Source organism: Carcharodon carcharias, chromosome 6 (assembly GCF_017639515.1).
Source record: "Carcharodon carcharias isolate sCarCar2 chromosome 6, sCarCar2.pri, whole genome shotgun sequence".
NCBI lineage: Eukaryota > Metazoa > Chordata > Chondrichthyes > Lamniformes > Lamnidae > Carcharodon > Carcharodon carcharias.
This window is the reverse complement of record NC_054472.1, coordinates 36045725-36070315: the sequence shown is the minus strand read 5'-3', so window position 1 is coordinate 36070315 and position 24591 is coordinate 36045725. Positions and strand designations below refer to the sequence as shown.

Genomic DNA, 24591 nt, shown 5'->3' with positions numbered 1-24591 from the left:
CCTCCCTCTGCACAGCCAGGTGCCTCCGTCGTTCTCTTCTCTGTTGTCTTCTCTCTCTGTATGCCATGAAGCGTACAGCTAGTTCAGCAGACTCCATGCTCCTGATGTACTCTGCCTGCAGGATGAATGAGACATACAAGTGGGTTAGCATGGGTGTTCTAAGAACCTCTCTTGGTAAGTCTGAAGGCCCCTTAAAGCATCCTGGAGAGTGCTGGCCACCATTTAGATGGCCAGAGTTTAGTGTACTGCATGGCTGCCCAAAACCCCACCCACCTCCATCCTCTCCACCTGACCGATTGGCAACAGATTTGCCCATTGGACTGAGTGCTTTGCTCTCAGCTCACATGCAGACATTCTCCTAACCTGCACTGCTAGCTTGAACCATGGGGGAAATTGGTCCAGAACGGGATGATGACATTGCAAGGAACTCTGAGCGCCTCCACCAGTGAGTGCTCCACAGCCAGCTTTAGCAAGGAGATTGTACAACATGCCCAGTTGTCCAACTGTTCTGCAGTCCACTAAAACGCTCATTAGTTTGCAGTCTGTGCCTGAGGGATGAAAAACTCTGATGGCATTTTCATGCCGTTGTGTTGCTTGAGTGGGCGGATAAGCTAGGGATCCAAATCCATGCAAGTCAATGTGGCTGCATCTGAACTGTCTCAGCTGCAGAGGAATAGTCACTTTATACAAGGTTTCCCTAATGTGTGGCCACTTCCCTACACCCCAGCTGTCATGAAACTATTAATGTATATGACGTTATTTAAAAAAAAATAATTTCCAATAGAGGGTTAGTCTGTGTGTATCTTATTAAGCCAGTTTAATTAAAGGATTAAAGCCAGCTAGTCTGGGTGCTTTAATGCATACTAGTTCTGAGATGTAAGAGAGGTAGAGTGCATTTGCAATTTTTTGAATAGAGTATTCAAGAAGTGGGGTGAAGTCTGGCCCCTAGCTAGCAGAGACCAAGCATGTTTATATTACTAAAAATTGGTACAATGAAAGAGGTTTTGTTAGAAGAGGTAGAGTTCAAAGGGGCTGGTGATACAATGAGCATTTACATTCAACGAGCTGTGCGAGTACAACAGACAACAATTTTGTGTTTGCAGGGCAGAGGCAATGTAAGATCAAAGCAGTTGTAAACCTACAACTGTCCCCACAGGAACCAAAGTGAAAGGAACCTCATTTTGAATTTGTAAGGTGAAAATGCTTTGCCTGGTGTCTGCTGAAAGTCTATAGATTGCTGTTGCCTTAGTGGAGATTAGTCTGGGAATTTGTTAAAAGTTACAATAGTAGTAATTTGTAGCCATGTGTATGTGTTTAATGTATTGTAACTTAATAAAATGTTTCATTTTAGTTTAATATAAAACCTCGACAACTAGTGGTCTGATTCCTGACTTTAGAACTGCATCTCAAACATACCACTTAAAATATAGGTTATGACAGTTGCTTAAAATTTCCCCTCTGGGATTTTAAATCAGCTTTGCCAACAGCTGGGTTATAACACCCCCCTACATGCTTGTACACTACCTTCAACCGCAGGGCAGCCCTTGCCAACTTGCCCCATGTGCCTCAACCGCAGGGCAGCCTTGATCCCCACCCCAACACATCTCAACCTTGAACGCCATGCAATGTTAGTGTGCACTCACCACAGAGTTCCACTCAAAGTGCACGCCTTTTATATGCTGTGAACCACGTTGGGCTAATTGGGCGGCTGATCCAGCAGGGGGGGATGATTCTGGCAAACTGGCCTTATAATGATATGCAGATATGTTACAATGAGATTCCTGACATCCAATGGCAGGAAATATGGCCTGCCATCGACAAGCTGAGCGGACGATCGCAAACTGGTTCCGACTTATGGCCTTCTCGCCTGCTCACGCTGCTGAGCACGCCTGACATCAGCGGCACAGAAAATTCCACCCAATGTGCTTGATGATTTTAGTTGAGGATGAATATTCAAAATTCAAGCAAGGTTGCTAAAAACAAGCCCCTCTACTCAGCACACCAATCCTTAAAATCGACTTGAATGTCAAGCTCTTGATCGCAGGAATATAGTTGATGTGGAATGAGGTGGGACAGAAAAAGTGATAGGCTTAGTATTTTGGGTGGTGAACTTTTGTAAAATCATGTGCTGCCAGAAGAGTCTGTGCCCTTGATACAGAGCCTATTTTTCTACCTCACAGGCTTTCGTGCCCCATCTTGCTTTGGCAACTTCTCCTATTTCAATTTTAGACTTATTTACTAGCTTAGTTAGTCACATGTTCTTTGTTCTACTCATTATTTTATGCTTCTTTCAATCATCTGTGGTAAAGATCATTTCAGCTATTCACCCATTTCCTGTTTTTTCTTTAAAGATGATCAGAACTATTTTTTGTGTGTTTCTTCCCCTTCCATTTAATTCCAGTTTTACTTAAATATTTGCCTAATTCTCTTTTTCCAGTTCCAATGAAGGGTTACACCAGAAATGATAACCTGTTTGATCTCTGCACAGATGCTGATTGACCTGTTGTTTTCACTCTAATAAAAAGTCAGCAAAGTTTAGGGGTCAGATATGCCCACTGTGGTTTGCAAGTTTTCCAGTGTTTTCATAACAGAGGTACGAGTACAGGTTAGCCTTACACAAAACAACTGACTGGTGCACACTTAAACATACATTACTGCAACTACGTTTATTAGATAGATGCATAATTTTTTGCTTTTTTTCAATTTGCAGCAACTTTTATAAAATAATTTGACACATTAAGTACATTATTATAATGAAAAAGCACATCAATAGTAGCCAGATTACTGTGGTGAACAGAAATGCAAACTTGTGCAAAAGCAGATGAAGCACAGGCCACCACCATCAAGAAAACATGTTTTAAATGGTACACACAAAATAGCAGCAAAATTCAAATACACTTGAAGAAAACTATAAATAAGAAATTAGGAACATCCCATTGTCCAGTCACTTTTTGTATTATTTAGCTACACCTTTCAGAGGTAAATTTGAAAGGAAGAATCTTGGTGTTTACTGTTCTCTAGTCTATCCACTTAATTATGCACATTCAGTAATTAAATTCTAAATACATATGACTATCCATTCCAGTAACTTTCCACTATTTAAGCAGACTTGCAGTTATACTGAGAGTAAATAACTGAACAATGATTGCACATTGAAATTGTCCCAAGAGGTGGTTTTGGTCATCTCACACTAATAAATATTAGAGTAAAACTCATTTCAGGACATACTTAACGTGCTTATTTAAAAATGTAAAGACCAAATTTCATACAAATTACTAAATGTGAAATTTGTTGTAAGCTATTTCAAAGAAATATGCTGAACTTGAAGAATAGGTTGTTTAGCTCACTCAGTACACACTGTTGCCAGCACTTGCGGTGATCTGCATTTAACACTGTAATCAATACTGCTGACTTATAAACATTCCCCTAAAACTGTAGCCAGTGTCTAGTTAATCAATACCCACTCTACATTACAGATACTCAATTATGTTTCTGTCTTGTTCCCATTCTGTACAAGGAGTGCAATCTGATTGCAGTCATACTGTACGTTTTGCTTATCTCACACTCTTAACATGTAACACCTTATTACCTTGTAGGTAAAAACCAGTGGAAAATGACATTGGTTTAATTTGGTTCAAAGCAGCACAGAACTCCAAGAAATCTACATTTTTGGTTATTTTAAAATGCTCCACAGATGCATGTGGTAAAAAATTAGGACCACGTTCCTACTTTGGCCACCCAGTGGCAACAATGAGGACTTGCGGCTCAGGGAATATTTCAGGTAGATCTCCGGTAACAAAAGCCCAAAATGCTGCGAATGCTGGAAATCTGGAATAAAAACAGAAAATTCTGGAAACACTCAGCAAATCTGGCAGTATCCATGGAGAGAGAAACAGTTAAAATTTCAGATCAAGGAAATTTCTTCAGAACTGAAGGAAAATGGAAACACAAGAACATAAGAAATAGGAACAGTAGACCATTCGGCCACTCAAGCCTGCTCCACCATTCAATAAGATCATGTTCAATAAGAACAAGATCATGATCTTGTGTTTCAATTTCCACATTGCAATCTACCCCCGATAACCTTTGATTCTCTTGCCTAACAAGAATCTACCTCTACCTTAAAATTAGTCAATGACCCCGCCCCCACCGCCTTCTGAGGCGGAGAGTTCCAAAGTCGCACAACCCTCAGAAAAAAATTTCTCCTCATCTCTCCTAAAAGGGCGACCCCTAATTTTCCCATGGGTGAGTTGTTAAGTGCAGCATCTTGCTGCTTTGAGGGTTTCTTTGGATTTTGACCTCCCTTGGTTGGGGGCCCTCGCAATGTACTTTCATGATCTGGTTTAATTGTAGATTTGCTCTTGTTTTAACTTGCTCTGCTCTTTGGATTTTAGAATGTCGCATTTTTTTTTCTTTTAATTTCCACCATCTCTTTGTGAAATGGAGGGACTGGGAGATCAAAAGTAATTTTGCAGAAGCACTTTAGCAAGAAATTCAAGTAGAACTGCTGCAGGATGATATACTACTACCTAATTATCACCTACAAGAGGAAACATCCTTTTGACATCCACCTTGTCAAGGCCATTCAGGATCTTGTATACTTCGATCAAATTACCCCTCAATCTTCTAAACTCCAGTGGTAACAAGCCCAGTCTGTCCAACCTTTCCTTGTAAGACAACCCATTCATTCCAGGTATCAATCTAGTAAATCTCCTCTGAACCACCTCCAGTGCAACTTAATAGGTTTGGAGCAAGAGGAAGGGAAGGAAGAACAAAAGGGAAGGTCTGAGATAAGGTGAGGGGTGGAAGAACTTAACTGAAAATATTTCACGGTAAAAAGGCACAAGTAGTGGTAATGGTTGTAGTAAATAAGCAAAAGATTTGTTCAGAGTGGGTGTGAATCAATCCCCAGTAAAACTCACACTGGTTCCAATCTCAGAATATCTGCTAGTGTACCAGAAGCTTTTTTTCCCACCCCAACTTTTTCCTCATCAGATATCCTTAAGGCTTCACAACTACCTCCCCTCCAATACCACCATTTTAAAGCAGCAAACAGGAACTGAAGTGGTCATAAAAGTGGTATGAGTTGAAAGAAAAACTGCGTTTTCAGAAATTCAGTGTTTCATAGGTTGGCAATGCCAGGCATGGTTTCAGATTTTGATTTTCTGATACCCCAATAAACAGCAGAAGTAAAAAATAAATCAGCATCAACCAAGTAGCATAGCTACGCCATCCTGCATTAGTTCTACTTGCATTTCTTGATAAAGCACTTATGCAAAATTACTTTTGATCTCCCAGTCCCTCCGTTCCACAAAGAGATGGCACGAAATCAAAAGAAAACAACAAGGCATTCTAAAATCCGAGCAAAGGAAATTAAAATATGAGTCATTCAAAAAAAATGTGGCTCATTTCTAGAGGGGTACAATTAAAGTTCAGAGATGTTATGTTAAACATTTTTGTGGTCTAAGATTTCCAAATTTTAAAAATGATTTAAAGGTACAAGGGGAGGTGTTGGTATAGTGGTATTGTCGCTGGACTAGCAATCCAGAGACCCAGGGTAATGTTCGAATCTCGCCATGGCAGATAGGTAGAATTCAATAAAAATCTGGAATTAAAAGACTAATAATGACCATGAAACCATTGTCAATTGCTGTAAAAACCCATCTGGTTCCCTAATGCCCTTTCGGGAAGGAAATCTGCTGTCCTTACCTGGCTCTTAAATGCCTCTGGATACTGCAAAGGCTATGAGCCCTGACAACATTCCAGCAATAGTACTGATGACTGGTGCCAGAACTAGCCGCACCTTTAGCCAAGCTGTTCCAGTAGAACTACAACACCGGCAGGAGTGTGGCAAACTGCCCAGGTATGTCCTGTCCACAAAAGGCAGGACAAATCCAACCCAGCCAATTACAGCCCCATCAGTCTACTCTCGTTCATCAGTATAGTGATGGAAAGTGTCATCTATAGTGCTATCAAATGGCACTTTCTGTCACTTAACTTTTCACAATAACCTGCTCACTGACGCTCAATTTGGGTTCTGCCAGGGCCACTCAGCTCCTGACCTCATTCCAGCCTTAGTCCAAAAATGGACAAAAGAGCTGAACTCCAGAGGTGAGGTGAGAGTAACTGCCCTTGACATTAATGCAGCATTTGACCGATTGTGCCATCAAGGGGTCCCAGCAAAACTGGAGTCAATGGGAATCAGGGAGAAAATTCTCCACTGGTTGGAGTCACACCTAGCACAAAGGAAGGTGGTTATGATTGTTAGAAGTCAATCATCTCAGTTCCAGGACATTGCTGCAGGAGTTCCTTCTTCAACTGCTTCATCAATGACCTTCCTTCCATCATGAGGTCTGTAAGTGGGGACGTTTCCTGATGATTGCACAATGTTCAGCCCCATTCACGATTGCTCAGATATTGAAGCAGTCCATGTCCAAATGCAGCAAGACCTGGACAATATCCAGGCTTGGGGTGACAAGTAACATACAAGCCACAAGTGCCAGGCATGTGCCATCTCCAACAAGAGAATCTAACCATCCCCCCTTGACATTCAATGGTGTTATCGTCACTGAATCCCTAACAACAATGGGTGTTACCATTGACCAGAAACTGAACAGGACCAGCCATATAAATACTGTGATTACAAGAGCAGGTCAGAGGCTGGGAATTCTATGTAGGGTAACTCACCTCCTGAATTTCCAAAGCCTGTTTGCCATCTACAAGACACAAGTCAGGGGTGCAGTGGAATACTCTCTACTTGCCTGGATGAGTGCAGCTCCAACAACACTCAAGAAACCCAACACCATCTAGGACAAAGAAGCCCACTTGATTGGCACTCCAGGCACTGCTTTCAACATGCACTCATGACGCAGTGGCAGCAGTGCGTACCATCTAAAAGGTGCAGTACAGCAACTCATCAAGGCTTCTTTATCAGCATTTTTCAAACCCCCAACCTCTACCACCTATGAGGACAAGGGCAGCAAATACATGGGAACACCTGCTGCAAGTTCCCCTCCAAGCCACACACCACCCTGACTTGGAACTATATCACCGTTCCCTCACTGTCGCTGGATCAAAATCTTGGAACACCCTCCCGAACAGCACTGTGGGTGTAGCTACACCACATGGGCTGCAGAAGTCCAAGGAGGTAGCTCACTATCACCTTCTCAAGGGCAATTAGGGATGGGCAATAAATGCTGGCCTAACCAGTGACACCCACATCCTGTCAATGAATAAAAAAATTGAACAGGCTGGGCTCTCATTAAAACAAAAGAATGAGGGGTTACCCGATAGACATCTTTAAGATCATGAAAAGGTTCGATAAGGTAGGCAAAGAGATAATGACCAGGATCTTTAGGTTGGCGGGGGGGGGGCGCTTGCCGACAGGGGATGATGTCAGGCGGAACTCCCGCGTCATTTCAATTTTCAGGTTGATGGGGGTGCAGTCGAATCAGCTGTGCACCCGACGACCTGTCAATGGCCTATTGAGGCCATTTAAAAAGTAATTGAGATAATTAATGGACCTGCCCATTCAACCTTAAGGTTGGCGGGCAGGCCGGGAGCCTTGGTGGGCTTCAGAAAAAGCATGAAACCTCATCCACGGGCAGGATGAGGTTTCATGAGGGTTTTTAAAATTTTAATAAATGTATGCTTTAAATTGATGGACATGTCCCAACTCATGTGACAGTCACATGAGGGGACATATCTAGGAAATTTTATTTTTACACCGTCACCATTTTAAAATTTGGCACCGATCTCCCTGAGGCAGCACTTAGCCTCAGGGAGATGAGTGCGCTCTTTCGCGCACATGTGCGAAAGAGCACACTCCTGGCTCAGGGAATCTCCCCACCTCCTCTGCCCACATAGGGAGCGCATAGCGCTTCCTGGTGGATGTTGTGCTGGGTGGGCCTTAACTGGCCCACCCACTTAAAATGACAGCGCGCCTCCAATTGGGGGCGCTGATCAGAGGTGCGTCTGCCTGCGCCAGCTCCTGCACTTCCCCCACCCCCCCACCCCAAACGGGGGGAAAAGTTCCTCCCAATGTTTCCACTTGCGGGTGAGATCACAACTACAAGCCATAAATATAAGATAGTCACTAATAAATCCAGCAGGGAATTCAGGAGAATCTTTTTAACCAGAGAGTGGTTAAAATGTGCAATTTGCTACCACAAGGAACAGCTGAGATAACTAACATTGGAGGGGAAACCATATAAACACGAGGGAGAAATTTACAGAAGGAAATGTTGATGGGGTCAGATGAAGGAGAGTGGGAGAAGGCTCGTATTAAATGATCCAAGCCAGATGGTGAAGCATGAAACAAGACAGGAGGTTTATTCACAGGAAGCAGCACTAGAAATCTCTGCCTCCTAACCACTAACCCAGTGTTCCAGCCATTTTTCTTTATACGTGTTTGTTCCTGGAGTGGGATTTGAACCCACAACCTTCTGACTCAGAAGGCAAGTGTGCTAATTGTCTGAGCCACAGCTTATACATCATTCTTAGCCCTTAATCAAAGAATGCACATCATCTCTATATCTTTAACAACATAATGACCTAACCATTAACAGTCTGTCTGGAGCATAAGCACAGGTATGGACTTGTTGGGCTAAATGTCCTATTTCAATCCTGTAAATACTATGTAACCATGGGAGAACTCTGGATAGGAATGGCAACCAATTTGAGTTTTTGGGGAAATCTTGGAACCCACTAAATGCTGACCAACCTCCTTCAGTTCCAACAAGTAAGTCTTCTGTAGAACAGTGGTATTGGATAAAGGCCAGAGTTTTATGACATCTGATAGGACTGTGATGCATAGGGGATGTCATTACACGTCAGAAAAAACAATGCTAGCAAAAAAAAAAATGGCATCAGTTAGTGAATCAGGATATAAAAGGAACTAGTTAAGGAATACAAAACTAAACAAAACCAATAAGTTTCTGGGATAACAGAGCCCAAGATGAAACCCAAAAACTGCCTTGCTCACCGTGCTCTGGTCCAAAAATCTCAAAGTAGGTGCAATAAATATCTTGGAACTTAAACAATATGAAAGAACACAAATGATTAAAAGTTTTGCTTATAAACAGAGAGAGGGGGGAGGCAGAAAGGAAGGAGGAAACTCTGAGCCACAAAATCCTTTTAGCTGCCCTGCAAATTGAAAAGGCAGCGGGGCAGCAGGGCAATTGATGCCTAGGCATACAGAGCAAAGCAGACTCTGAAAATCTTTTTCCCGGGTGAACATGCTTATTGGAGTCAAATACTTACTGTGATTCAGGAGATCAGGAGTTAAAACTCTGCAAGTTGCACAGATATTCTGCCAGTGCAATTAAGACATATGAATTCCTGATAAAATCTTTCTTAATGCGAAAATATACAAAATAAATCCCAATCTCCCTGCTCTTATCCCATAGCCCCATATGTTTTCTGCATCAAGCATTTATCCATTTCCCTTTAGAAAGTTATTATCGAGTCTGCTTCCACCACCTTTCTGACAGTGCATTCTAGATCTACAATTTTTCTTCCTCATGTCACCTTTGGTTCTTTTGTCAATTACCTTAAACTTATGCCCTCCGGTTACCAAACCTTTTGTCAATGGAAACAGATGGCATTTTTTACTTTACCTTATTTCCTCTCTTAAAAACAATTTTATCAAATCTTCCCTTAACCCTTTCTGCTTTGAGAACAATTTCTAGTTTCTTTAGTGTTTACACGTAACTGAAGTTCCTCATTCCTGGTACCATTCTAGTACATCCCCCTTGCATCTGCTCTAAGGCCTTTACATCCTTCCTAAAATGTGGAGCCCACAATTGAACATAATACTCTAGCTGTGGCTTAATTAGTGTTTAATGCATGTTTAGCATAATTTCCTTGCTTTTTACTCTGCCTCTATTTATAAAGCTGAGAATCCAGCATGTCATTATAACAATCTTCTAAATTGTCATGGTCCACATTCAAAGACTAATGGTTGTATACTACAGGTCTCTGCTCCTGTCCTGTACAAAGTATACACATTTAATCCTATTGAATCAACCACTGTAATTGTTGTGTATGCAAGAATCACTGGAGCAGAGTACATGATGGCTGCAACAGAAGCTGTATATGGAGTGTTACACCTCACTTATCGATATTTCAAGGCACACTAGAGATTCCATAATTACATAACCACTACTCAAGGTAAAATAACATTATAAACTACCATTTGAATGAACAGAAAAATATACCACATGAGAACACCTCTGCCAGTGCCTACTTTACAAAGCACAAAAATAAGACAAAATAAACTCAATTTCTTCCCTCCCCCATAAACACAAAGTTACCTACAAAATGGAGGACTACCACATAAGACTGTACAGTATCAAAAAAAACTTTGTCTGGAAGAGTAAAAAAATGGTTCCACACCTTATTTTATAGTGATTATCCAATGATATTACAACTTTAGCTTACTTAAGTTCGAACTATTCAAGATGCGTATTTGTAGTGCATTTAAATTTTTTCTCTAAAAATAAAAACAAGTAACAAACTCACAAAATTTAAGTGTCATGAATACCAAGTTCACAAAGCATGTGTTGTGGTCAAAATACGAAAGACACACAAAGCCACCAAACGCATCAATCCAACATTGGTCAGGCATTTGAGTCATCGCCCTCAGGCTCTTCAACTTTGCTGAAATCCGGCAATGCGTGCACAAGAAGAGAAGCAGGACTCTTGCTACTGCTGGGCCGTGAATAGTGGGGCACAAGGACACAGCTACTTTGTGGCATATGTTCCTCAGCATAGTCACCTCTTGGTGTTAATCTGCATTCAAGAATAAATAGCAATTAAAAACACAGTAATCAATCTCTTATGGAATTACACACACAAACAGGATCAGGATAAAATGTAGGGTTTAGATGAAGTAAGACAAGTGAGCAGAGTATAATTGCAAGGCCATTATAAAATCACACATGCTGTCATTTTTAAATAAGTAAGATTTTATATTACTTGGAAAAAAGTACTGCAAGTTGTGAAGCAGAGAAGTAGAGTTGTTGGGACCAATGTTTTCCTCTAAACTGTGTGGATTTGTGGCAATCTAGGATACCACAAAATGCAATGACAGGCTATGCACAGAAAAAAAAAAATTACAGGGAATAAGACCAGAAAATGTTGGAAATAGTCGGCAGGTCAGGCAGCATCTGTGGATGGAGAAACAGTAACTTTTCAGGTTGATGACCTGTCATCAGGAAGTTAGAAATGTAAGACATTTTACACAAGTGAAAGGGAGTTGGGTGGAAGAACAACAAACGTAAAGATCTGTGACAGTGTGGAAGACAGGAGAGAATAAATGACAAAAGAATTGGAGAAGGGCCAAAGGGAATACTGATGGGACAAGAAAAAGTGTCCAGAGGAGGTGTAAATGGCAGACTGATGAACAGCTGCTGTTCGAAAGCAAAAAAGAGAAAAACAAGAGTAAAACCAAGATTTGCAAAGAAAAAGGAAACAAAATGGGGGCACAGATTATGGCCTGAAATTGCTGATCTCAATACTGAGTCAAGAAAATGGTAGAGCGCCTAACTGAAAGATGACATGCTGTTCCTTGACCTCTCTTGTGCCACAGTGCAACCAGTGACAAGGTGGCGCAATTACAGTTTCTATAGGCAGTTTCCATTATAAAAGTGGGCAGAGGAATTGATACCGTAGAACGTTAACAAAAAAGTTTGACAAAAACAAAATTGTTGGCCGATAAGAAATGTGCACAGAGCAAGATTTTCATTACATTCTAGATGTAACATATATACCAGACAACAGTAATCATCATTATAATGCGCAAAGGGCACATAAACTCCCTGGGAAATATGCTCCTTGCTGTTTCTGGTATTCCATTCATAGCATTCTTGGTATGTTGCTGGATTTAAACTTAAAATTGCTCCCTCTCCTTTTCATGCTCTCCAGTAAGAGAGAGCTAGAGAACACTAGTCCAGTCACGACTGTGATGGACAATTAACAACTAACAAGAGAAGGAGGCACCACAAATAACCTCATCCTCAATAATTGGGGAATCCTGCATATCAACGCAAAAGACAAAGCTGAGGCATTTGCAACCATCTTCTGCCAGAAGCACCAAGTGGATGATACATCTCGACGATCTCCTGAGGTCCCCAGCATCACGAACAGAGTGTAGCTGACAGAGTGAAGAATTAGAGTTTGGTGAGAGGGGAGTTTTAAGTGATAATTTTGATTTTAAATTTTGCTCTTAAAATCTAATCTGTAATTAGTAGTAACTGGTAGTAACTGGAAAGTACTGTGTAAGCAGGCTAAGTTCTCTCTTTCTTGCAGTTTAGAACCCACTCTCAGCTGTAGGAGCTGGGTAGTTAATTAGCTAACTGGTTGAATCTGGTTACTGTAGCCCCAGTTCAGTTTACTATAAATTCAGGGTTCTTTAAGGCTAACTGAGTGAAGACTTGGAGTTTGGCGAGAGGGGAGTTGGGCGAAGGAGTTGTTTGTTACCCCTTTCTATCTTTCTTGCCCCATAGAAATTGGTTCTTGCTCTATTGTTTAGTGAGTATCTGATAAGTGGGCAAATTCTATTCTTTCCCCCAGGGTCTAAAATAGTACACAATTTGGTGGTAAAGTTAATATATAAGAAAGCAACATAAATAAATTATTAATATAATGATTAAGTAATTATTTAAAACACATTAAGGATGGCAGAACAGGTGATGGATCAAGGCCGCTGCATGTGGGAGCTCCCAGTTAACATTGTAATCCAGGGCAAACACATCTGCAGTAAGTGTTTGCAGCTTGAGGTACTTCGACTCAAGAGTCATTGAGTTACAGACTCTGTGACACATTAGGGAGGGGGAAAGTTACCTGGATGCTTTATACCATGAGGCAGTCACACCACTTAAGAGTCTTTTGATTTGGTCAGTGGCCAGGTATAGGAGGGTGTGACTGCGAGTGAGGCAGGTAAGGGGACCCAGAGGGCACGACTGAGAGCCTCTGCAATCGTCCAATAGGTTTGAGATTCTCTCAGCTTGTTTGGATGAGAGCAGGGGCTGCTGAGTGTATGAACAAACTGATCATGGCACCATGGTACAGGAAGCCATCCAAGTGGGAGGAGGAATGTAGTAGGGCACAGTATAGTAAGGGGGATTGACACTGTTCTCTGTAGCAAAGAGCGAAATGTCAGGCAGCTTTGTTGCCTGCCCTGTGCCAGGGTTTGGGACATCTGCTCAGGGCTGGAGAGGAACTTGCAGTAGGAGGGAGAGGATCCATGGTTGTGGTCCATGTAGGTACCAACGACTTGGGAAAATGAGGAAGGAGGTTCTGCATAGTCAATATGAGGAGCTAGGCCCCAAATTAAGAAGCAGATCCTCAAAGGTAACAATTTCCGGATTATTACCCGAGCAACGTGCAAATTGGCATATGACAAATAAGATTAGAGAAATGAAGACATGGCTCATCGACAGGTGTGGAAGAAGTGGGTTCCGGTTTGTGGGGCACTGGCACCAGTACCGTTGGGATGGTCTACACTTGAACCATGCTGGAGCTGGTGTCCTTGCGAGCCTTACAGGGAAGGGGGTTTTAAACTGAATAGCGGAGGCAAGGGATCAAATTTGGGAAGATGTGGTAAACCAAAGAGTAGAGATAAGGCAAGAGAGACAGGTATTAATATGGGAAATGATAACTAGACTGTGACAAGAAGGGACAGAGGGTACAAATCTAAGAGTCAATCAGCAGATAAGGCTAGACACCAGAAGAATAATAAAAAGACAAAACTAAAGGCTCTGTATCTAAACACGCACAGCATTTGAAACAAAACAGATGAACTGACAGCACGAATAGAAGTAAATAAGTATGATCTGATAAACCATTACAGAGGCATGGCTACAGGATGACATAGGTGGGACCTGAATATTCAAGGTATGTGACATTTAGAAAGGACTGAGAGCTAGGAAAAGGTGGAAGGGTGGCTCTGTTAATTAATGATGGTATTAGCACAGTAGAGAGAGATGGCCTAAGTTCAGGAAACCAGGATGTAGAAGTGGTTTGGGTTCAGAGGAGGAATTATAAAGGCAAGAAGTCACTTGTGGGAGTGGTGTACAGACCCCCTAATTGTAACTACACAGTAGGGCAGAGTATAAGAGAAGAGATAATGGGAGCTTGCCAGAAAGGTACAGCAGTAATCATGGGGGATTTTAAGATTAAAATATAGACTGGAAAAATCAGATGAGCAAAGGTAGCATAGATGGGGAGTTCATAGAATGTTTCTGGGATAGTTTCTTAGAACAGCAAGTTCTGCAGCCAACCAGAGAGGAGGCAAAACTAGGCCTGGTATTGAGCAACGAGATAGGATTAATCCAACTGAAGACACCCCAAGGTAGCAGCAATCATAATACGGTTGAATTTTACATTGATTTTGAGGAAGAAATAAGTGTGCCCAAGACTAGTATTTTAAATAAGGACAATTATGAGGGCATGAAAGCAGAGCTAGCTAAAGTGAACTAGCAAAGGAAGTCATGGGATATGTCAATAGAAGTTCAGTGGCAGACATTTAAAGAATTATTTCAGAATTCCAATGAGAAAGAAAAATCCCAAAGAGAGGGCCCACCACCCATGGTTAACTAAAAAGTTAAAGTCAGTGTCAAACTTAAGGAAAAAGCATCTAATTAGGCAAAGACAGGTGGCAGGTCAGAAGATTGGACAGAATATTAAGAACAGCAAAGAGTGACAAAGAGATAAGGAAGGAAAAATTAGAGAATGAGAGAAAGCTAGCTAGTAATTTTAGTAAGAGTTTCTATATATATTTAAATAAGAAGAATGTTAAAGTGAGCTTTGGTCCTATAGAGTGTGTGCCCCTAGGGAATCGATAATGGAAAGTCGGGCAATGGCGGATGAATTAAAACGGGTATTTTGCTTCGGTTTTCACTATAGAGGACACAAGTAACATCCTGAAAATAGCTGTAAATCAGGAAATGGAAGGAAGGGAAGAACTAGGGAAAATTACAATCATCAGGAAAATGGTATTGAGAAAATTGTTGGGGCTGCGGGCTGACAAATCTCCAGGTCCAGATGGACTTCATCCTAAGGTCTTGAAAGAAGTGGCTAGTGAGACAGTTGATGCACTGGTTTTAATTTTCCAAAATTCCCTAGATTCGGGGAAGGTTCCGTTAGATTGGAAAATAGCAAATATAACCCCTTTATTCAAAAGGGAAGAAGACAGAAAGCAGAAAACAATAGGCCAGTTAGCCTAATGCTTGCCATAGGGAAAATGTTAAAAGCTATTATTTAAGTTGTTATAGCAGGGCATTTAGAAAAATACAAGGCATTTGGGCAGAGACAACATAGTTTTGTAAAAGAGAAACCATGTTTAATCAATTTTTGGAGTTCTTTGAAGGAGTCAAGTGCTGTGGATAAAAGGTGGATGTACTGTATTTAGATTTTCAGAGGCATTTGATAAGCTGCCACATCAAAGGTTATTGCAGAAAATAAGGGCCCATGATGTAGGTGAAACATGCTGGCATGGATAGAAGATTGGCTAGCTAACAGGAATCGCAGAGAATTGGCATAAATGGGTCTTTTTCTGGTTGACAGGATGTGATGAGTGGTGTGCCACAGGGATCAAAGAGGGCCTCAACTTTTTACAAAACTATATAAATGGCTTGGATAAAAGGACTGAAGGAATGGTTGCTAAATTTGCTGATGACAAAGATAGGTAGGAAAATAAATTTTGAAGAGGACTTAAAGAGGCTACAAAATGACATAGATAGCTTAAGTGAGTGGGTAAGGATCTGGCAAATGGAGTATAATGTGGGAAAACGTGAAATTGTTCATTTTGGCAGGAAGAATAAAAAATCTTATTATCTAAATGGAGAGAGATTGAGGAGCTCTGAGATTCAGAGGAACCTGGGTATCCTAGTGCATGAATCACAAAAGGTTAGTATGCAGGTAAAGCAGGTAATTAGGAAAGCTAATATGTTATCATTTATTGTGGAGGGGAATTGATTACAAAAGTAGGAAGGTTATACTTCAGTTGTACAGGACATTGGTGAGACCATATCTGGAATATTGTGAACAGTACTGGTCGCCTTATTTCAAGAAAGATGTAAATGCATTAGAAGCAGTTCAGAGAATGTTTACTAGGCTAGTACCAAGAATGGGAGGGTTGTCCTATGAAGAAAGGTTGACAAGTTAGGCTTGTTTCCACTGGAATTTAGAAAAGTGAGTGGTGACTTAATTGAAACCTTCACATCCACTCTGTCAAGACCCCTCAGGATTGTAGAGAGGTCGTTTCCTATCGTGGGAGAATCTAGAACTAGGGGTCATGGTTTAAAAATAAGGAATTGCTCATTTAAGATAGAGATGAGGAGAAATTTTTTTCTCAGATTGTTGAGTCTTTGGAACTCTTCCTCAAAAGGCAGCAGAAGCAGAGTCTCTAAACATTAAGGCAGAGCTAGATTCTTGATTAACAAGGGGGTGAAAGTTTATCAGGGGTAGACAGGAATGTGGGGTTGAGGCTACATTCAGATCAGCCATGATCTTATTGAATGGCGGAGCAGGCTCGAGGGGCCGAGTGGCCTTCTCCTGCTCCTGATTCCTATGTTCATATGTTGCACAATACCAGGTCTAGTATAGCCCGCTCTCTGGTCGGCTCCAGAACATGCTGTTCTAAGAAACTATCCCAGAAATAATCTATGAACTCTCATCCAGGCTACCTTTGCCCATCTGACTTTTCCAGTCTACATGTAGATTAAAATCTCCCGTGATTATCGTCGTGCCTTTCTGACAAGCTCCCTTTATTTCTTCCTTTATGCTCCATTCCACCATGTGGTTACTATTAGGGGGCCTGTACATGACTCCCACAAGTGACTTCTTGCCGTTACCATTTCTCATCTCTCCCCAAACCGTTTCCACATTCTGGTTTCCTGAACTTAGGTCATCCTCTATTGTGCTAATACCACCATTAACTAATAGAGTCACCCCTTCACCTTCTCCTCGCTTCCTGTCCTTCTTAAATGTCCTATACCCTTTAATATTCAGGACCTCCTGCAGCCATGTCTTTGTAATGGCTATCAAACTGTACTTACTTATTTATTTCTACGTGTGCTCTCAGCTCATCTGTTTCGTTTCGAATGCTTCGTGCGTTTAGTTATAGAGCCTTTAGTTTTATCCTTTTTTTTATAACTTCTAGTCTCATTGTTGGATTTGTACATTCTATCCCTTCCTGTCACGATCTGTTTTTCATTTCCTTTCTCTTTTGTCTTGTCTTCGTTCTTTGATTTACCACATCTTCCTAAATTTGTACCCTTGCCCCCACTACTTCCCTAGTTATGCGGATCGCAAGAACACCGGTCCCAGCATAGTTCAGGTGTAGACTGTCCCAATGGTACAGATCCCACTTTCACCAGTATTGATGCCAGTGCCCCGCGAAACAGAACCCACTTCTCCCACACCAGTCTTTGAGTCATGCATTCATCTCCCTAATCCGATTTGTCCTATGCCAGTTTGCACGTGGCTCAGGTAATAATCCAGAGATTATGACCTTTGAGGTTCTGCTTTTTAATTTGGTGCCACACTCCTTATACGGACTATGCAGAACCTGCTTCTTTGTCATGCCTATGTTATTGGTACCAACATGGACCACAACGGCTGAGTTGTCCCCCTCCCACTTTAAGTTCCTCTCCAGCCCCAAACAGATGTCCCAAACCCTGGCACTGGTTAGGCAACACAGCTGTCTGGACGCATGCTCTTTGCTGCGGAGAATGGTGTCAATCCCTCTGAATATATTGTCCCCTACTACCACTACATTCCTCCTATCTCCTCCTGCTTGAATGGCTTCCTGTGTCGCGGTGCCATGGCCAGGTAGCTCATCCACCCTGCAGCCCCCACTCTCATCCAAACAAGCTGAAGAAACCTCAAACCTGTTGGACAATTGCAAGGACTGAGGCTCCCGCACTCCTGCCCTCTGGGTCCCCTTACCTGCCTCACTTGCAGTCATACCCTCCTGTCCCTGACCAAATCAGAAGACTCCATCCTAAGTTGTGTCACTGCCTCCTGGAATAAAGTGTCCAGGTAACTTTTCCCCTTCCTGATATGCCACAGTGTCTGCAATTCGGCCTCCAGTTCAATAACTTGGAGCCGAAGTCCCTGCAGCTGCAAACACTTACTGTAGATGTGTTTGCCCTGGATCACACTGGTATCCAGAAGCTCCCACATCCTGTAAACAGAGCACATCATCTGCGCTGCGATGTCCAATATGTGTTAATTAATTAATTGCAAACACGGACACACTCAGTCATCTCCTGTTGCTAAATAGCATTGTACATGCTCCAGTGCCACAAGAAGTTGTGCTTATACTGAATTTCTTGGATTCTTCACCTGTGTGTACGAAGAAAATTAGAAATTGAATGAACAGAGATCCAATTTTGTTAGAAGTCAGACCTTGTATTGCAAAGGTGGTCAAATTCACCAGTGTCTGAACAGATGAGAATATTCCAGGCCCGAAAAACAGGGTTAAGTTGTCAAGATGGAATCTTCTTGTGGGGAATCAAGAGTTGTCATCCTTTTGCAAGGAAGAGAACCACTCTTGACAGAGCTTCACAGTGCGCATCCAGGGATATCAAGATGAAAATGCTTGCGTGAATTTTGTCTGGTGGCCAGGCATAGGCAGTGACATGGTCAAGCACTGTCTCTATTGTCAGCAACGACAGAAGTTGCCTGTTTCAGCTCCCCTGCATCCTTGGGAGTGGCCTGGTTGATCCTGCGTTGGACTGTATATTGATTGTGTAGGACCATTCTTAGGTACCATGTTTTTATTGATTGCAATTGTGCATTCTAAATGAATGCATGTGTATGAAGTCAGATCGCCAACAGAGTGCAACTATCTAAAAGCTGCATCACAGTTTTAGTATACATGGCCTACCAGAAGTCATCGTTTCTGATAACGGTACAGTCTTTACCAGTAGAGAGTTTCAGAGATTCATGAGTTTAAATGGAATCAGACATATTAAAACAGCACCATATCATCCCTCATCAAATGGGTTAGCTGAAAGAGCTGTGCAAACTTTCAAATCAGGAATTAAGAGGTAATCAGAAGGTACTTTAAAAACTCTACTTTCCCTCTTTCTTCTCAATTATCGTATGACGCCTTATTCAACTATGGGTTCAACACCGTCTGAATTATTGACGAAATGCCACCTACATACAAGTTTAAGTCTGGTGTTTTCAAACTTAGAGGGGAAGATAAAGAAGGATCAGATTCAAAAATTGAATCACGATATTTATAGCAAAGCTCACACATTCACTGTAGGAGAGACAGTTTTCGTGTGGAATTTTGGAAGTGGACCTTGTTGGCTTCCAGGTACAATTGTCTCAGAAACTGGTTCCTTGTCCTTCTAGGTAGAAGTGGAAGACCGAATTGTTCAAAAACACGTGGACCATCCTTAGATTAGAGAGATATTCCAACAACCAGCTATTCTGCGTGTAATTAATTGTCACACCATTAATCCCTGAGGTGACAGATCAACCTAGAATAGACATGCCTGATGTCTCTGTAGAGTTGCCAAACCCTGAAGTGCCACGTTCTAATGATGTATCTGGTGCTGCAGCTCCTGATGATATCGATCCTAGGGAAGAATCTCAAGTGGTAGAGCTATGCCACTCTAACCGAATAAGGAAAGCACTTGAGACCTAATCTTTAATCACCAGAGTTGTACATATATGTGTATGTTATTGGATGTTCAAATGTTCTCTGTAAATAGAAACTGTAAAAAAAACTAAAGGGGGAGGAAATGCAGAACTGAAGGTATAGCCCCTCTGGCTATCAGGGGTTACACAACTGTTCTTGGAGGCTCCGACCAATGAGCCCAAAGCGCAGGTAATCTGGGAGGCTGGGCTTTGAGGGCCTGGTTCAAGAATGTAGCATCTGAAAAGCCCGCTGTATTAAAGTTAACTGTTTCTTGTTGAAACCTGTCAAGTCATTAGAGTTTTGGGGCTAGTGCATAAAGTGAAAGAATAAAGGAGATGCTAAGGAGAGGTTTAGGTCTTGTGGTGCAGTGGGTAGTGTCCCTGCCTCTAAGCCAGAAGCTCTGGGTTCAAGTCCCACCAGAGGACTTGATGGCCAAGGGAGGTGCTTTCATAATGTGGCCAAGCAGGTTGAGTATCAATCTGCAAATCCTTACTGTCTGCCATTGGCATGCATTGGAAGAGCAGGAGCCTTGTCAGCCATATGATGGAAAGCACACTGGAGCCCCTACCATCACTATCAATTGCTCCAGACTGCAACATGTGTATAAAAATAGCAACATGGACTTCCTAAGTGAGTTGTAACACACCACCACAAAGGAGAGCTTTGAGATCTCTGAGTGACATATGTCACTCAAAATTGGAACATTACCTCTGATCATACTTTAAAAAGTGGTGATAAAACTGAATCCTAAGTTACTGGAGCTAATCATAGATAAAACGTGCTAATAACTGAGAATAGAAACATGCAAGAAAGTGGGAAGGAAGAAGTCAGGTATATAAAGAGTATAGTTGGAGGGACACGCAAGTTGGTTAAGGTGAATACAGGTGAGAAGAGCAGGAAGTTAGTGAGACTAGAAGTGGAAGGAGTAGAAGAAGCAGGATACAGAACCATTGAATACAGAATGACAAAAGAAACTGGAACACTGCAAGTAGAGGAGAATGGTCAGGTTGATAGGAGTGTAGATGATGATGGATGGAGGAAATCACAGATGCCTTGGAAGGCAGTATTTCACTCTTTTGTGGCGAACTGAAGAAAGGAATGCGACTATAATGGGAGAGCTAGAGGTGGCAGCGGATAACTTGAAGTCTCCTGACCAAACTTGCCAATAATTGGATACAGTTGGGGCAGGTAATGTTCAGTGGAAAAGAAGGGCTGGGGGCATGAATAAAAGAAAGAAGCTCAAATGCATAAGATTCAGCTTAATAAGGCCATTGCAAAAGACGACAAACACTGGATTTATTTCAAGGATGGAGTGGAAAAGTAGGGAAGCTGTGCCAAACTTGTAATGAACCTTGGTTAAACCACACTTGGAGTACTGTGTGCAGTATGGTCGGCAGATTATCTAAAGGTTAGAGGGGTACTGGAGAGGGTGCAAAAAATATTAAGAATGATACAAGGACTGTGATATTATACCTATCAGAAAAGAATAAACAATAATAGAATAGAAAATACTGGAAATACTCATCAGGTCTGACAGCACCTGTAGAGAGAGAAACAGAGGGCTGGATTTGTCCTATTGGTGCAGCACATGCCAGCAGGCCCAGAAGACATTGTAGACAACATTGGCATCAATAAATGCTGGCCTAGCCAGTGACACCCATATCTCATGAATGAATTAAAAAGAAACTACTTTGCTCTGTGGTTTAATTCAAATTACTGGCCAATTTAAATTCACTCAAAGCAAAAAGATTACTTCAAACTGTCTACCGACAGTATGATGATTGATGTTGGCCAACACCTCAAATTGGCTAGTACATCCAAATTCCCGTGTTTCCATACACTGCTTTAATATGTCTGAGGAGTGGACCTGATCTCATCAATTTTATTTGCTGAGAAACAGCAGGCCACATAAGAAGCTGAGGCAGATCAATCCAGTTTGAAGTATCTTTAATAGGAAGTCCCAGAAGCTGTAAGACTCCTTCCTAGGTAAAGCAAATTATTTCAAAATTGATTCTTACAGCTGAATGCCTATTGATTGTTTCTTGTTTTTTATTCATTCATGGGATGCGGGTTTTGCTGGCTAGGCCAGCATTTATTGCCCATCCTTAATTGCCCTCGGGAAGGTGATGGTGAGCTGCCTTCTTGAACCGCTGCAGTCCATTTCAATTGAGTGTAAACATACGAGTATAAATGAAACGTAATTTTGGAATGTAAGATTTTATCCACAAGCTTGAATACCCACCATGGTGATATTTAAAGGCAAATTTCACTGCGCTTTATATACCTTTATTGTCATTACTAAACTATGCAGCAAACCATTATTTTCTTACCGTCCATCTGGGACACGTTGCAAGCCTTCAGATTGGTTGCTTATTCTTCCAGATACACTTCCCCCTTTACTCCTTTTCTCTGGCAGGTCAGCAGATACCACTTGTCCAGATAAACTGAGAGAAGCTTGCTCCCCGGTGGAGGTGTTCAATGCAGAAGGGATAGCGGGGAGAAAAGAATCATGCTCATTGATTTCAAGAAAAGGTTTAGCTTCTGAAAATGTCCCTTGACTGAAGGATTCATGATTGGTTGCAGGCAAGGTTGATGTCCCATGATTTGCCATGCCTGTAGTGGATGTCCCCATGGATTTAGAGATTACCCTGAGTTTATGGGAACTTGACTTGTGTTTCTTTTTGTGTTGAACTTTAGAATTATGCTTTAGAAAAAATTCACAGGACTCTTGCAGCACTCTCCGACTTTCAGTAATAGGGCTAAGATGGGAAGAAAAAATATTAAAAAAAAAATACATGTAAGTTGTTGAAATTGACAGTGCTTAAATTTTTATTTTCAATATTTGAGATGGACATGATAATTATGCTGCTGGACTAGCAACCCTGAAATCAAGGCCCAAATGCCAATATATCATGTTGTGAAATTGAATTCAATAAATTTGGTTATTTGTGGGCTAGCCACAGAAATAATGAACATGAAATGTGCTGGATTGTTGTTCCTTAACTCTAACAGTTACCAAATTATCACCAAGTTCAACCGCTGTACATAAACTAAAATATTACAAACATTACAAAAGGACAACATGTCAATGCTGCTTTAAAGCTGATTTGTGCTCAAAAGCAGCCTCCCTCACATGGGGAAACACCTGGCTTTTCCCAAGTATATCCCATGGCTCAGCTCAGCCTGTGTCCAATCCATTCCTAAATATCCTCCACCACAATGTAACACAGTAGTTAAAATCTCATTCCCTTCCTTCATCCACCCACATACCCCTATTCCTTTCCTTGCCCAACGTGAGCATTCTTAGTGAAGAGATTAAAAGCTGGTCTTACTCTCGCTTGCGGGCGCTGTGAAAAAAATTGGCCCATTCAGAGCACGTCTTTCTACTGCCAACCCAGAAAACTGCCGGTATACCGACAACTAGAGTCATCAGGTACTTCATCATAAAGAGAGACAAGTCAGGCCTGGTCAGAGTTTTTACCTGAAATACAAAAAAAAATTACTGCATCAAAATATTCCAAACGAAGACCAGTGAGCATCGTCAACCTCATTAAAACTACTGTTCCACAACATCAACAGTTTACCAAATAGCACATATTTTAATTAAGATTACAGATTGCAATTTATAATTTATCAGTAGGAAGAATGCTCTGAGCAATACTGTTAATGACACAGTGCAGTTGCACAATAATGCACTGCAAATATCAGAAACTGGAGATTCTGTGGGAGTTATTCCAATTTCCTGCTGTAAATTTGGAAGGAAAAATGGCAAAAAAAAACTGTTTATACCATTTCTCCAGGACTTTGCTGGGACAATTTACTACATTAAACGTGAAAGTGGTTGTTGTTTCCAAAGTAATAGCAAGTGCATGGCTCTGGGAAATTCTAGCCCTAGGTCTCTCAGCAGCACCAAACAAAACTGTTGATAAATTATTACAGATTTGAACGAACACAGATTAAGGCCTGTTAAAAAAGCCAAAATATGTCTCAGTTGCAGTAATTGAACTCTCATTCCTAAAGAGAGAGCCTAATCACTCAATTGTTTCCCTCCACCGCTCTTCTTGCTGACAAATGGTTACGGCAAGTAATTTGGCAAGTTTTTATACTTGGTAAAATTTGCTGCCCAAACACCACCATTTTTAACAGCAAAAAATGGAGACAGTGCCCTAGTGCAGTCTAATGGGAACAGCAGCATTCTGGCGCCAAGGGTTAAGTGGCCATTTTTCATGGGTGACAGAGCTGGACAGCGAGTTGCCAACAGGCTATTTGGTTGTGGATAGCATCACAGATGACCCCCATAACGATGTCACCTGAACACTTTTCACCATGAGATTGTCACCAAGTGCTGATCATATCTCCTCCTAGCTCCAGGGATGGTGAGACCAATCGTATCGCCATAGCCTAGGTCAGTTAACTCAGGCCAACTATGAGTCAAACCAAGGACCTTCTGGTGTTACTAGATTAGTGCCACATCTCAAGCTGCCTCTGCCTGCAAAGCTGTCTGAATGTTTGCATCTTCTTATTTCAAATAAACAAAGCTTAAACGAGACCAAACATTTCAAAATAATTTCCAAGTATATGAAATAATTATAACAGCATTAGCATTATTAAAAGCTCTAACTGCAAAACCAGCTTTCAACTATCTGAATGGTCTCAGAAATATGGGAAAGGAAAGCAGAATTCTGTGTAATTAAAAATGCCAAAATTTGGTTATCAAAATATTATAAACACTAAATAATGCAAAAGTGAAATGTATGTTATTAAATAGATGTTCGATTTAAGTTATTGCTTAAATGTAGCACAGCATTTACCAAGGAAAATTGATGTACAAATACACATTAATTTTTTAAAAATGGATTTAGCCAATTATATTGAATATAACTAACTACCATTTGATCACAAAATTTGATCACAAATGCAAATTATGTTTC

General features: G+C 41.3%; 1 protein-coding gene across 4 annotated transcripts in view; it reads right to left on the bottom strand.

Annotated features, from left to right (window-relative positions):
* The window catches only part of LOC121279245 (frizzled-6-like), a 55686-nt gene continuing 31095 nt past the window's right edge, over positions 1–24591 (bottom strand). For 2 of the 4 annotated variants that reach the window (XM_041190310.1, XM_041190311.1), the window contains exons 5-7: positions 22993–23141; positions 21991–22419; positions 10385–10791 (exon numbers count right to left, since the gene is read on the bottom strand). In XM_041190310.1, coding sequence (XP_041046244.1) covers positions 10620–10791; positions 21991–22419; positions 22993–23141 — 750 coding nt within the window. In that variant the 3' untranslated portion in view covers positions 10385–10619. Of the gene's footprint in view, positions 116–2651; positions 3829–10384; positions 10792–21990; positions 22420–22992; positions 23142–24591 lie in introns of those variants that run through there. The other 2 variants (XR_005943343.1, XR_005943344.1) reach the window with 2 other exon arrangements.